Below are 14,238 nucleotides of genomic sequence, written 5' to 3' on the forward strand. Positions count from 1 at the left end.
TATACAGAATAATAATAATATGTATATTAATTTATGAAATAAAAATTATTGTCAAATGATAAACACGTATATATATATATAGGTATAGGTATTTTTTAAAATCAATAGAACAAAAGCAACCGTAATAAGGTTTATGTATAAAAAGCCCCTTTATATTTTCCTGCAACTCGAAGAGAACGACAAGTCAATGTACACGCGATATGCAAATCCGAAGATAAGTGCGTCTAGTCTGATCGGCGAGTCCGTAATTCACATAGAAACGCGTCCGGGTGTGCTTCTAATGAGAATTTTTTTTGTTTACAGCCAAGGAATAAAAGGGGGACAAAAGAAACGAGCGTATCAGCGTAATTGAACGTGTTAGGAATAATATCTTTTCCACTAGATATCTAAATACGTACGACAATTACATAACATATATATATATATATGTATATGTGTGTTTGTTGGATAGTGTATTCGCGAATGAATATAATCTGTATAAACGTATGCGCGTATGTGTGTATACATTGAAACAAAAAATTATCAAACCATTATGGAAAACAAGCTGACCGTCACACTGTCATTACTTTATTAAAGAATAATACACTCGTAAAGGATTCAAATAATTTATAACCATGACGAATATTTTCTTTAATACTTCTCTTCGTTCATATCTTATAATTAATTTCATTTGAAGATAAGGTATAACGATTGATCATTAATTTTAATCAATGGTTAATAATAATAATAATAATAATGATGATGATGATTAGAAGAATATCGAAATTTATTCTTATACCAAGAATTAGAAAGATAAAAAGACACATTGATACGTATACTATATATATATATACAAAGTTAGTTATATTATAGTTATATTATATATATAGTATATATATAGTATATATATAGTATACGTATTATATATATATATACAAAGTTAGTTATATTATAATTATATTATATATATATATATACAAAGTTAATTATATTATAGTTATATTATATATATGTAGTATACGTATTATATATATATACAAAGAAAAAAGAGACAGAAATAGAGAAAGAAAAAAGATCGTCGAATAACAAGAACGTATCACGAAATGGACATAAATCTTGTTACAATAGGAACAAACTATAGCTCGGATAGCTACTATTCGTAGTAATAGTAAAGCCACCCGACAAATTAGTCGAGCAAATAAACGATGTTTCCGATGGTTAATGTAGATGGTGGTTCAAAGCAGCGAGAACGATGTTCCCGAAGTTAATCGAATTTTCATCGTGTTTCCATCCCATGATCATCCCATAGAAAATTCCTATATATATATGTACATACATACATATATATGTCTCACCTGCGTACGTTGACGAGGAAACGCATTTTCACCGATGACGTTGATTACGTTCACGCGTAAAACCAAAATCAAAATCAGAGAGAGAGAGAGAGAAATATTTATATTCATGGTATTTAAAGTCAAGGTAGACTGTGATGGGTAAAACAGTAGTGAAAGCGCGAAAATGATAGGAAATCATAAAGCTTATCTCGTCGCGTCGGCGGAACTATAGTATTTTCTGAAACGAACATTGGTTTGGACGTTGTGTTGTAATTCGAACGGTTAAACCCCGAAGGGGGAATGGGGGGTGGTAAATGTTTGCGGACAATACCGGGGCCTTGAAACTTTTTTCATTTTTCCGGATGAACCGTAGTTGTTGTTGTTGTTGTTGTTGTTCGACGAAGCGAGCTTTAAAAAGCTGGTATGTGCATTATTCCTTCCAGCCCCCGCCCCCCACCACCACCCTGGATAATGCTGCTAAATTGGTGTGCAGGAAACAATGCCGCATGAGTGTTCTCATTGCTTTCCAAAATTAATGGCCGCCCAATGGCTACTGGTCAAACGAAGGATAAAATCCAACAACTAATCGTCGATTGTTCGATACGACCCAAACCTTCCTTACCAAATAAAATATTTTCTTTTTGGAATTTATTATATTAATAAATAATATACATATGTATATATATATATAATAAATAAAAAAATCTTACATATATACTGTACAGCTTCTACAAATAATGAATATATATAGTATATCAGTTTTACTGTAGTGATACGGATAGTGAGCATCATTTTTCACGAAAATTTATAGAAAGACAGATCTTTCTAGCTCCAATATTATATCGGTTTTTTTTTTTTTAATCTAGTAAGCCTTTTTCTCAGTAAATGTTCCGAGACAATCGTTCTTAACGAGTAAACTCCTTTAATTAATAATTAAAGCTAAATATCTATATTAGTTTTCTAATTGTTTTTAAATGTATATAGAATTTAATTACACATTCACTTTGTGTAAATTACTTGTTATTAAAAGTTACTAGGAAATAAGAAAGTTTCAAATATATTAAAATTCTAGTAACATGGCTACGCCGAAATTGGTAATAGTAGTGCTCTACTTTTATCTTACCGACCGAAATCTGATGGTAAGTTACCATCAGAATTACCGACAGTAAAAAATCTACCGCAGAAAGAAATGAATAAGTGCTCTTAATTGCTCACTAATTGCTCATTCAAAATCCATAAGTGTTTGCTTTATTTCTAATAAGTTTTTTACTGTCGGTAATTCTGATGGTAACTTACCATCAGATCTTGGTCGGTAAGTCGTATTATTGTTCCGGAACAGGTACAGAGAAAAAGACTTACTAGATTAAAAAAAAATAAACCGATATAATATTGGAGTTAGAAAAACCGGAGAAAAACGGACAAACAAAAAGTCAGCAATTGATTGAAAATAAAAAACAATAGAAAACTTTATTTTTTTGTTTTGAAATGAGAAAAAACGTTTTCGTTTGTTCAATTATTAATAACCAATTAAATAATGAATTAATAAAGTGTGCAATTATAGATTTTAAATATGCAATTAATGTACAATTAAAAGTACTTATTCATTTTTTTCTGCTGTTCAGGTTCTATGCCAACTTCTCTGCGGTGGCTGTAGCGAATATAGGTCAATGCACCAACATCACTCGTATAGCTTATTTACTCAATGTTTTAATTAAATAATCGTCTTAATAGTCATTCATATTTAAATGAAATGTTACAGTTTAAGAGTATGTACAGTACATACTAAATTTATATACGGCTGATAATTTTAAAACATTTAGATAGTAAAGTACTGCTTTTATATACGATAACTGTTTGATAACAGACTTTGCATTAACTTCTATTATATTTTATTATTATTATATCGCGAGACAGTTGCATTATTCTTTTGAAGAAGATATACATCAAAAATAAAGCAAATAAAAAGATGTTAATCAGTTAGGGATGACAGCTTATTTTAAATAGCACAACCATCAACTTTTTGTGCTTGGGTATTTTGTAATTGTAAAAAAGACTATACTATATTTTTTTTAAAGATCATGTTAATAAAATATAATACGAAAAAATATTATTATTATTATTAGTATTATTATTATTATTATTAGTGAAGATAATTTTTCTTCGAGATAATAACATGCACACACGTTTCTTTGGCATATGGTAATTTTTATTTTTTATTTTATTTCTGGGTGTTAAGTTTAAGTGCCGAGGAATTTTGTTTCTTCTTTTTCGAACTCTCCTTCTTCTTCTTCTTTTTCTTCTTTGCAAATTAAACAAAATTATCGATTCTATTCGATTTTATTTGTATCAAGGATATAGTCACCGATAGAACGATCATCGTTGACACGTATTAAAGAATGCATATGTGAAATAGAAAATATACGTAGTTAGTAATCGTGTTTCCGAGACAATATTTTTATATGGGTTTAATCAATATTTTTTTGTGCTTTTTTAAAATAAGTAAAAATGTGATACATTTTCGTTTATTATTATATTTTATATACGATAAGATATGTACTCTAATTCTGACTCATGCTTAACACTTATCAATTATCTAGAATAAACAGATTAAAAGAGCTGATAAGAATATACAGTCACTTATGTGGCATTCGTTTATAACTTGACAGATTAATGATAAGAATATATTTTCATAAGTTAGATTTTTATCGATTAGATTCTACAAGATTTTTATTTTTAATCATTTTATATGACTCTTAAAATTAACATATAAACATACTTAAAGAAGTCCTTCTTAACATCTGCGATGGTGGTGTAATGGTTAGCATAGTTGCCTTCCAAGCAGTTGATCCGGGTTCGATTCCCGGCCGTCGCAGGAATTTTTTTTTTCTTCCTTCACTTTCTCAGCACATTTAAACCTTATTTACTATTAAATCGAACCAGTTAACAACTGCGATGGTGGTGTAATGGTTAGCATAGTTGCCTTCCAAGCAGTTGATCCGGGTTCGATTCCCGGCCATCGCAGGATTTTTTTGCTCCTTTAAATGCAAATAATTTATGTATTTTTTTTATTTTATACAATATTATCATAAAAAAAAAACAAATACTTATAAATTTTTGTAATTGCATAATAAAATAATTTCTCAAATATTTCATTTACTTAACCCTTTCAAGGACGCTATAACCTCTTCAAGAACACGTGCATATATGCATATGTTTATAGGTATTTCTTATGTGGAAAAAATTATTAATCTTTGTCATATGCATTCATTGGTTTTTCCAATTTGTTCTAGCTCGCTAAATCATTGCCTATATAAAATAAATAATCCTAAAAATCAAATAAAAAAAGGTAAATTATTTTCTTTTCACTTTAAAAAATTCGTCCTTGAAAAGGTTAATGATCTGATGCGATTAGCGTAATACAAAAATTGATGGAAAAAGAAGAAAGAAAAATCTACTTACATTCCTATAATATTATATATATATATAAATCTTATAATATTTAATAAAAGAATATTAGAATAATATCTACTCTTTACAGAGTTAAATATATTAAAAATAATATTTTCTTTCCCGCCATATTGCTACAAATGAGTCACATGAAATAAAAACAAGTTTGTTGGGCCCAAATATTTGGGTATTTTTCATCAGTTCACACCATATGATATCACCCTAACGGGACTTACTCAGGGACGTATAAAACATGAAAAATATTTTTCACATATCACGAAATCAGCAATTATTAAATGTGAACGATCAACTTTCTCCTTATTTTATGTTTAAAGATTTTATTCTCAATGCATATTCACATTACTATCTAAAATATATATTTTTACATCTAATTTTTTCTCTTTACGTAGATAAAAGGGTGTACTTCCAAGCTCTTGGAAACAATGGATGGCGGGAATCTTACGATAATTGTAGCCAATCAAATGCAATTTTGCTTTAGAGAAATATGGCAACACTGGACAGGTTCCTGTATGCAACGTTCATTTGCCATCACCAGTAGTGCTCTTCCAATAGGAGAAGTAGTTGTGTAGAGTGCTGAACAAAGACTGATATAAATTCGTTAAGATTTTGTGCCGTAGGCAAGTGCTAACAAAGGGTAATGTACTAGAAATATTTGACAGTATTTATTTGATTTTCTTGTCTGTCAAAACTTGTTCTAAATATTTTTCTATTATTGATTTTAATATTACATTATTTTTATGAATTACTTATCAATATGCTGTTACGATATATATATTTCATTGTTCCCTTTATTTTATTTCTATTTTTTTTTTTTAATTTAAATATATATTTGTAGAAACTGAAGAGAAATATATTACAAGGAATATATTTAATTATATAAATATTTATTTATATATGTTTATATAATTGAATATTTGAAAACATATAGTTATCAAAATGGAAAAATTCCATCAAGATATATTGAATGAATTAAGAGAACAAATCCTAGCTGACATGGATGTACGTAACGGAGTATTACCTGTATTATCAGCTAAATATATTTTAAAACAAGAAGACGTTAAATATATTGAAACTGGTATAAGTCTTAGAGATAAGGCTGAACTTTTATTAGAAATTCTTCCAAAGTAAGTTTTACATTGATATTTAAATTATTTTATTTTATTTTATTTTATTCTTTGTTTAATTTTTATTTTTTTTTGTTATCTTAACATAACACCATTTATCTTTAAGTCGAGGAGTAAATGCATTCAATGCCTTTCGTGAATCCTTAAGACATCATTACGGATGGCTCAGCGCTGACATGGATGATTTAGAATTAAAAAAAACTGGTAGAAATTCAGCTGAATCTCTAATTATTCCACCCACATCACCGTTGACAATTATTAGAGATGATAAGGTATATATAAAGAAATTATTTATCAAAATATTTCTTATTTATTATATTATTTCTATACACATCTTTATAAATATTTTTTTATCATTACTAATTCATATAATTTTAATCGGTACACTTTTTGGAAACATTGATGTAAGTTATCGAAAAAATATTCTACTATATAGTATAAATAATAAACAATTTTTATATATTAAATAAGTATTTATTTCATAATTGTTTTTTAATATAGATTAAACAGTTGGTAGAAGCATTAAATAAATTAAACCCAGACGGATATCTAACTTTACATGGAATGAAAGGATTTGGTAGATCTTGTCTGACTGCTAGCACTTTAAATAACACTAAATTGGCAGAGGAGTTATTTCATGTAAATAAAACTTTTTAATTTGTAGTTTAATTTGATTATATAAAAAAAAAAATAAAATTGTGAATATATTTTAATAGAAAAATAATTTTCTTTTTTGTAGAATAAAATTTACTGGCTTAAATTTGGATACGATAAAAGATGCAAATATAAATACGATGATAAATATTCATACGAGAAGTTTATTGAGGAAGAAATAACAAAACAATTAAGTGGACTTTATTATCGTATTACGAATAAAGAGTTGTTATCGGAGTCATTAAATAGTGAACTGTTTAAAATATTTTTATTAAATCATTTTAGTAAAAAAGAAAATCGTAATGCTCTATTGGTATTGGAAGATGTTTATGATAAAAGTTTTATAGAAGCATTTGATTTTAAATGCAAAACTCTTGTAATAACTACTGATTTAGATGTTTTGGATGGAAGGAGAGGAATTGTGATAAAGGTAATTTAATATTATATTGTATGCAAATTGTATATTATACTGAAACATTATTATTATATTACACACATATTGATACATTTTTAATAAGATTTTCTTTCATATTTATTACTAGATGGATGATGGCTTTACAGAAGCAGAAACTTTAGGTTTATTTGCTAAAGTATTAGATACAAGTGTAGATCAACTTCCTTTTGAAGCTAAATTAATTCATAAAGAATGCAAGGGTATGCCATTACTTATAGCCATGTTTTCAGCTAATTTTGAAGAATTTAAACATGATATGAACAAACGTAATGATAGATGGCAATATTATCTAAAATGCATACAAAACAAAGATAGGAAAAATACGTAAGTATTTGTATTAGAAAATAATTGTGAATAATAATGAGAAATTAAATCAAAAATATAATAAACAATTCTAAAAAGAATAATGTTTTATTAAAAATCATATTTTTTAAGAATAATCAACAAATTCTTGGAAAAACAAGAAACTGTATTTAATATGTCTATCGAACGTTTACCACCACATTTGAAAACATGTTATGAACAGTTAGCAATATTTAGCGAAGATGTGAATATAACATCGAAGGTAACAATCATTTTTTTACAACAATATTATTAATCCTTTCAATATTGCCAGTGACCATAGTTACCAGATATCTGATGCTCTCTTTGTATTAGCAATGATTCTAATCACCCAATGTCATATAGCGAAAGCGTACTCGTGAATGACACAGCTGTATAGAAAGGATTAAAATAAAATCTAATCTGTCTTATATATATATAATATAAATATATCTAATCTGTCTTATATATATATAATCAATAAATTTTTACTTTTTATAACAGACTTTAGAAATTTTGTGGTCACACAATTTATTTGAAGTTGAAGAAATGATGTTAGAATTGTGCCATAAATCCCTTGCAGTCATGAAATGGAATGCTAACTTAGACTGTTATATATATGGAGTACATGATCTCTTATTGTGCCACTTAAGAAGAAAATTAGGGATAAATAAACTTACGGAGATGCATAAAATGTTTATTGAAAAATATCGCAAATATTGCAACAATGACTTTTCGAAACTGCCAGATGATAATTACAGTTATTCCTATATTGGTCATCATTTAGAATTAGCTAAATTGTACAATGAATTTCCCACTCTCTACTTAGACTTCAACTTTCTTGAAGCAAAATTAAACCACACTGGTTTATGTGATTTATTAATTGATTTTAATAAATATAAAAAATATATAATAACTAATGATAATGAAAGTAATAATAAAGTAAACGATTTAGAAAAGTTTTTTCAAGAACAAGCTAGTAATATATCGAAACACAAGAGAAAAAAATGTTTAGATTTAATACAAATTGCTATGAATCACTTCCGTTCTGGATATGTGGTAGATACTGCAACAAGTATAGCTGAGAAAAGAATAAACAATTTATATTTATCTCAAAATACAAAATTGCAACAAAATAATATAACAGAAAGCGAAGAAGTTTGTACAGAGACGTATACAACATGTTTTACCGATGATCCAGATGTTATTTTAATTGGAAATAAAATAGGTGAAGTAATCCAATGGCACTCTGAACATAAAAAACAAATAGTATACAAAGTATGTAAAAAAGAATGTATAATCGAAAAAATAGTAGTCTCTAAAAATGGAGAATTCTTTTTAACATTATGTAATCGTATTGTCAAATTTTTTAAATTATACAGTAATGATTATTATAATAAATTTGATACAAATATTCAAAGTCCAAAACAAAAGCAAGCCTTTTGGGATAGTCTTTATTCAATTGATGGACATAACTGTTTAAAAACATTTTCAATTGAAAATGAAACTATAAAGGATGTAGCATTTGGACATGACGATAAACGTATTGCAGCATGCACTGACAAAGGAATTATTCAGGTACATCATCAATTGATATAATTATGTTGTCTGAAACTTTATGAATTATTTCTTTATTTATATTATATTTTGACAGGTTTGGGATATACATGGAAATATTTTAACAAGTGTTAAACACAAGAATAAGTAAGTGATTATTACATTATATTTTTATAAATAATTAGTTTAACGTAGGTTAAACGATTTCTATATTTTTTTGTAAATAAATTTTATTTATATGTTACAGTCACTTAGGATATATCACATTTACAACAAAAAGCTCTCTGTTACATACAATGGACTTATCAAATGATACTCTTGTAACTTTTAGAAAAGATAATAATGAATACAGTTATAATTCGCAATATAATCTACAATTATCAAAACAAAAAGTCATTTTTTTCCACAACGTTCCAAAACATGACAATTCGTTGATTATAATTACTGAAAAAAAAGCTATTCACGTAAAATGGTTTTGCCCGCCTACCGATTACATAAGTAATTATGAAAAAAAGGCAAAAGCTGAAAACGATAAAACAATCTACGTGTGTGCTTCCATAACATATGATGGCCTTTATTTAGTGTTAGCGGATTCAGAAGGCCTCGTAAATGTTTGGAAAATAGATGGTGGATTTCATCCAATTGCAGTATATAAAAGCCGTGTTGCATCTTTAGATACATATTGGTTAAATAAAGAAGGTTATCACTATGTAAGAAATACTTTTTATTTTATATCAAAATTTAAATTATTTTTTTATGGAAGAATATTATATTAAAAATCTTTGTAAAGATTCAAGATATAATTTTTTATGATATTATTTGTATTATGCATTTAAATATATTAGTTTTTTCTTTCTAGATTTGCGGTAATGAAAATAATTTAGTGCATAAATGGAAGTTCCCTGTAGAAGAAGCATCCGATGCTCAAGTGAGGTATAAGAAACATTATTTTTTTACACAAACACACACACACACACATATATTTTCAACTTATATTATTTATTATCTTATTAAATTAATGAAACAGTAACTAATCATTTATTAATTCGTTATTTCATTTAGAAATCTTCTGTTTGACGCACTTGTAAAACCATTAGGAGAAGAAGATCTAATTGCAAAAACGACAAATGTAAATTCAATTGTAGTATTATCTGAGAACAATGTCATAGCAGAATTAAATTCTATTGATGGAGATATAATAAGTTTAAAACTTTCTCCTAATGGTAACAAACTTGTTTACGTAACAAAACAAAGTAAAAATGAAATGGCTATATTATTGGATATAGAAAGTAAGACAACTACTAACATATTGAAGGTAACTGGAGGAGGTGGAAAGTTTATTAAATTTTTAACCATTGAAAATGACGAAGTTATCATATTCAGAGAGACGAATGATACTTTAAGAGTAAGTAACTTTAAATATATCTACAATTTGTGAATATAATTCTATTATAAGAGAATATAATATATGCATATTATATATTGAAACATTATTATTATTATATATTTCACTATTAAATAGTTTTTCTTTTTTATTAATAGGTGTGGAAGAATAATAAAATATCATATTTGATAGACAATACAGGACCCATTATTTCAATTCATGATGTACATAACGAATATGTCATAACAGTAGCGCAAAATGGTGTGATAATTCTTTACAATATCAGTGGTACAAAATGGACAATAATAAGTAAAGCAATGGTTGATAGTACGATTGTAAACATCTATTTCAGTTGCTTCAGCCATAGAAGACAATTTTTGGCTTTGTTGAATAATAATCAAGATTTATTTTTATATAATCTGCAAGAAGACGATACTGTAACACCACGGCGCATAGTAATAGAATTATATTATAATCAATCGTTTAAAGAAAAACCAACATATTGTGATATTTCGCAAGATCAAAAATATTTGGCGATTGGGTTCAAAACAGGAAGTATTGCAGTAAGTAATAATTATTAATATACCTATATAAAACATATTCTTTGCGAAACAATATCTTTACACAAAATTATATAAATTTGTATTATTTTAGATAATTGACATAGAAGAACAAAGAGTTTTGCGAACGCTCTATTTTCATACTAGTGCAATTACCCAATTAAATTGGGCACCAGTTACCACTGAAGCTCCTCTCCTATTGTCATTAAATGGAGATGAATTAGCTTGGTGGAATGTTCAATTAACTGATCACAGTACACAACAAATACGTCGAAGTCGTTACGGCTTAGTACGCAGCATCAGTACACCTTCTGCTAGTACTTTTAACAATAATAACATAGATGTATCGTCTCTTCATATATCAAATTCATCGACCGGAATATTGGAAAAGTATGAGGAGTTAAATAAAACTGAATATTTATCTTCATATTGGAAATGCAAAGTAGGAAGAGATGGTAAAAAACCAGAATTATTAGGTGCTCTAGAATTAACACCAAGCTGTATTCCGAAAGTATGTATATCCGCAGACTTTAGTAAATTTGTTACAGTCGACATCTATGGGTCTGTGAGTACTTTCAAACTGTTTGATTATTTGCATGTTAAATAGTGCAATGATATAGATTTGTTATATAAAATGGTGCAATTATGCATTTACACATATCATTTTATATTAATGAATATTACTGTTAATGTTTGAAAACATTAATGAGTCATATGATAGCTTCATAATTATATAGAGTTTTTATATAATTATGTACAAATTTGACGTTTTATAACTGTAAAGTTATCGTTTAGCATTTTATACTGCAAATGCAATTCCTTCAGTTTATTGTTGGTCAACTTGTTATACTTTAACTGCAGTAATATATTTTTTTTCAAAACTATAAAGTTATATTTCTACTCTAAAAAATAGTATTATTTTTAATATTTTTGTAACTAAGCTAAACAAGTTGTCAACACTTTGGAAGGAATTCATAACGATAATAGCAAAATTTACATTATAAGATAAATATTCATATATGAACAGAATTTTTACATTTAAGACTATAAAAAAAGACTACTGATTTGCATTTATTACTTATAAGACGTTAACGTCATTACCAACTGCATTTAATTTATTATATATATAATTTTTTATTATATATATTATAAAATAAAAGAAAACAAGATACACTCCCATTTTACATGAGAAAAATAAAAGTTTTCGTTATTACTTATTTTTCGCTACGACAGAAAGTTACGTAAAATATTTTAAAATTGTCAGATCTTTTATAAATACTTTATTAGTATATATATGTGAAATATTATTTTATTATACGTTATACTCGTGTGATATTCATTTGATCTAGAGCATCAAATGAACGTTAATTCATTGACAATTGATCTATGCTTGTATTTTTTTTTAGTCTTAGAACGCCATACGTGATGTGTTAATAGTAGAAATGGAAATTCCACAGAAAAAAATAATGTCATTAATATTTTATAAGTTTAAACAAATATTTAATGATATGTATATGTATAATATATATGTATATATATTTGTAATATAATATAAAATATATATATATWTATATCAAATGTCGGACCAATTGTCTTTGAATAATTTCATAATGTATTTAAGAAATTTGTTCTCTTTATGAAATATTGTCTTTTTTTTATGACTAGAATAATTGATAGATAAGTTTTTAATTATTATTATACAATAAACATTTTACAAATTACCTTCCAATATTACAAATATTATAAAAATATGATAAGTGCAATACATATGTAATGGAGAATTATTTTTATTAGAAAACGTATAAAACTCATGTAATAATTGTCTTAAAAACTTTTATTTGATCTAATAACTTCTGTTTCAATTTACAATTAGCTATTAATTTTTTTACACGCACAGGATTATTTATAAAACTTATATTTGTATACAAGGAAGGTTTATAATTATAGTATTATATTTTCTTTTATAAGTAATTAATCAAGAATTTTTTTTTTTACATTTATAACGTGCATTTATAGCAGTTTTATATGAAATTTTTATAGTTATTAATATTCATGTGTTAGTGAAATAACAAATTTTAAGATTGATCTCTAAAATAATATTGTTACAAAATGTACTGATTTATAAAAGTGATGACTGTTTTTTATACGTGCCTTATATATTCGCACATGTCAAAGATATTAGAGTATTTACATGCGCATATATTTAAATATATAAGAATGTAAATGAAAAGAAAATAAAGAAAAATATTTAATAATAAAACCTAACAATATATTATACTTAAATATATATCACCGATGCCTGCACGATGCAAACTTTTATTTTCTTTTCAAAATCTAAAGTGTTTTTTGTAACTTGTTTAACAAGAAGCAATATATATATATATATATATATATATATATCTTCTTTCTAATCAAGTATAAAAAAATTAATAAAAAAGAAGATAAACAAATGATTCACCGAGAAAGATTATTAATCGTATTGAATCATTGTGTATATTTTTTATTTTCCAACTCTTAAATCTCTTTCATAATTTTAAATAGGAAACGAAATATATTTTGTTTCTGGTTTATATTTAAAATTATTTTCAAAATTATTTAAGAAAAAATCTAAAGAAAATGTGATTTCCTTTGGAAAATTATGTTAATAAAAATCAGGTCATGGAAAAATATTCATATTGCTTTAACAGCGATACCAGCGCTGCTAGTGGACAACGCAAGCACCACGTAAACTAATGGCTGTGTTTGAACTTGCCATCCCTCCTTTTCCTCTCACCTTCTCCTTGTCCTCCGCTACGTCTCTCTTTCTCTTTCTATCTTCTTCTCCTTCTCATTCTCTCTTTCTCTCTCTCTGTCTCCTTCTTTGTCTCTTTCTCTCTCTCTCTCTCTCTGTCTTCCTCTCACTATCTCTCTCTTTCTCTCCTTCCATCCCGGAGTGCATAAAAGCTTTGTTCCTAGTGTTGTTGATGATATTAACTGTACTAAGGAAGTCTTATTTCTTTTCGTACGTATTATTACTTATTCAAAATATTTGATTTCTTTGTTATATATATAATAGTTTGATTAAAATAATACTTTATCGATTTTTTTATTGAATTTCCTTAGATTTCATTGTCAACGCGGCAACGTACCTGATACTTTAAGAAAACTGCTGTTCTGATTTTACAAATTTCCTTTTTCTCGTTCATCATCAACATACGTTAATAATTATTCACAAGAGTTGGATTATACGAAAGAAAAAATACGATAAACAAGATATATAAGAATTTCTTTCTACAGATTACAATTTTTGTGACAAGAGGAAGATAATCAACTAAGAAGTAAACATATCACACATCAGTAAATTGGTACGTTATCTTTTTCTTTGTTATATATAAATCGTTGAAACTTTTATGATATATATATA

The 14,238-nt window shown here is 26.6% G+C and overlaps 3 protein-coding genes and 2 non-coding genes across 8 annotated transcripts in view; all 5 read left to right on the forward strand.

Moving 5' to 3' along the window:
- The first annotated feature begins 3,127 nt into the window (after positions 1-3,127).
- LOC106788115 (metalloendopeptidase OMA1, mitochondrial-like) overlaps positions 3,128-14,238 on the forward strand; it is a 212,597-nt gene continuing 201,486 nt past the window's right edge. Inside the window, exon 1 of the mRNA XM_014751093.1 lies at positions 3,128-3,157. The gene's annotated coding sequence lies outside the window, so the exon portion shown is untranslated. The remainder of the gene's footprint in view (positions 3,158-14,238) is intronic.
- On the forward strand, positions 4,114-4,185 carry Trnag-ucc. Its single transcript has one exon. It is a non-coding gene; the product is annotated as a tRNA-Gly (tRNA).
- On the forward strand, positions 4,263-4,334 carry Trnag-ucc. The gene has a single exon. It is a non-coding gene; the product is annotated as a tRNA-Gly (tRNA).
- On the forward strand, positions 5,308-11,934 carry LOC106788106 (apoptotic protease-activating factor 1). 3 transcript variants are annotated; one of them, XM_014751062.1, is made up of 14 exons: positions 5,308-5,415; positions 5,617-5,905; positions 6,012-6,177; positions 6,407-6,544; positions 6,645-6,989; positions 7,102-7,337; positions 7,449-7,578; positions 7,839-8,912; positions 8,989-9,038; positions 9,139-9,601; positions 9,751-9,824; positions 9,954-10,296; positions 10,434-10,838; positions 10,930-11,934. In XM_014751062.1, exons 2-14 carry the CDS (start codon positions 5,718-5,720, stop codon positions 11,440-11,442), a joined length of 4,125 nt encoding a protein of 1,374 aa, XP_014606548.1. In that variant the 5' UTR covers positions 5,308-5,415; positions 5,617-5,717; the 3' UTR covers positions 11,443-11,934. The 3 variants fall into 3 exon arrangements, with proteins under 3 accessions (XP_014606548.1, XP_014606546.1, XP_014606549.1); XM_014751060.1 differs by having other exon boundaries at positions 5,312-5,415; positions 5,710-5,905; XM_014751063.1 differs by having other exon boundaries at positions 5,312-5,415; positions 5,710-5,905; positions 6,416-6,544.
- Positions 13,733-14,238, forward strand: part of LOC106788116 (death-associated inhibitor of apoptosis 1-like) — a 2,362-nt gene continuing 1,856 nt past the window's right edge. For both annotated transcript variants that reach the window (XM_014751096.1, XM_014751097.1), the window contains exons 1-2: positions 13,733-13,836; positions 13,938-14,179. The gene's annotated coding sequence lies outside the window, so the exon portion shown is untranslated. The remainder of the gene's footprint in view (positions 13,837-13,937; positions 14,180-14,238) is intronic.

The sequence above is a fragment of the Polistes canadensis genome, unplaced genomic scaffold, assembly GCF_001313835.1.
Source record: "Polistes canadensis isolate GaletaPanama2010 unplaced genomic scaffold, ASM131383v1 scaffold_126, whole genome shotgun sequence".
Lineage (NCBI taxonomy): Eukaryota > Metazoa > Arthropoda > Insecta > Hymenoptera > Vespidae > Polistes > Polistes canadensis.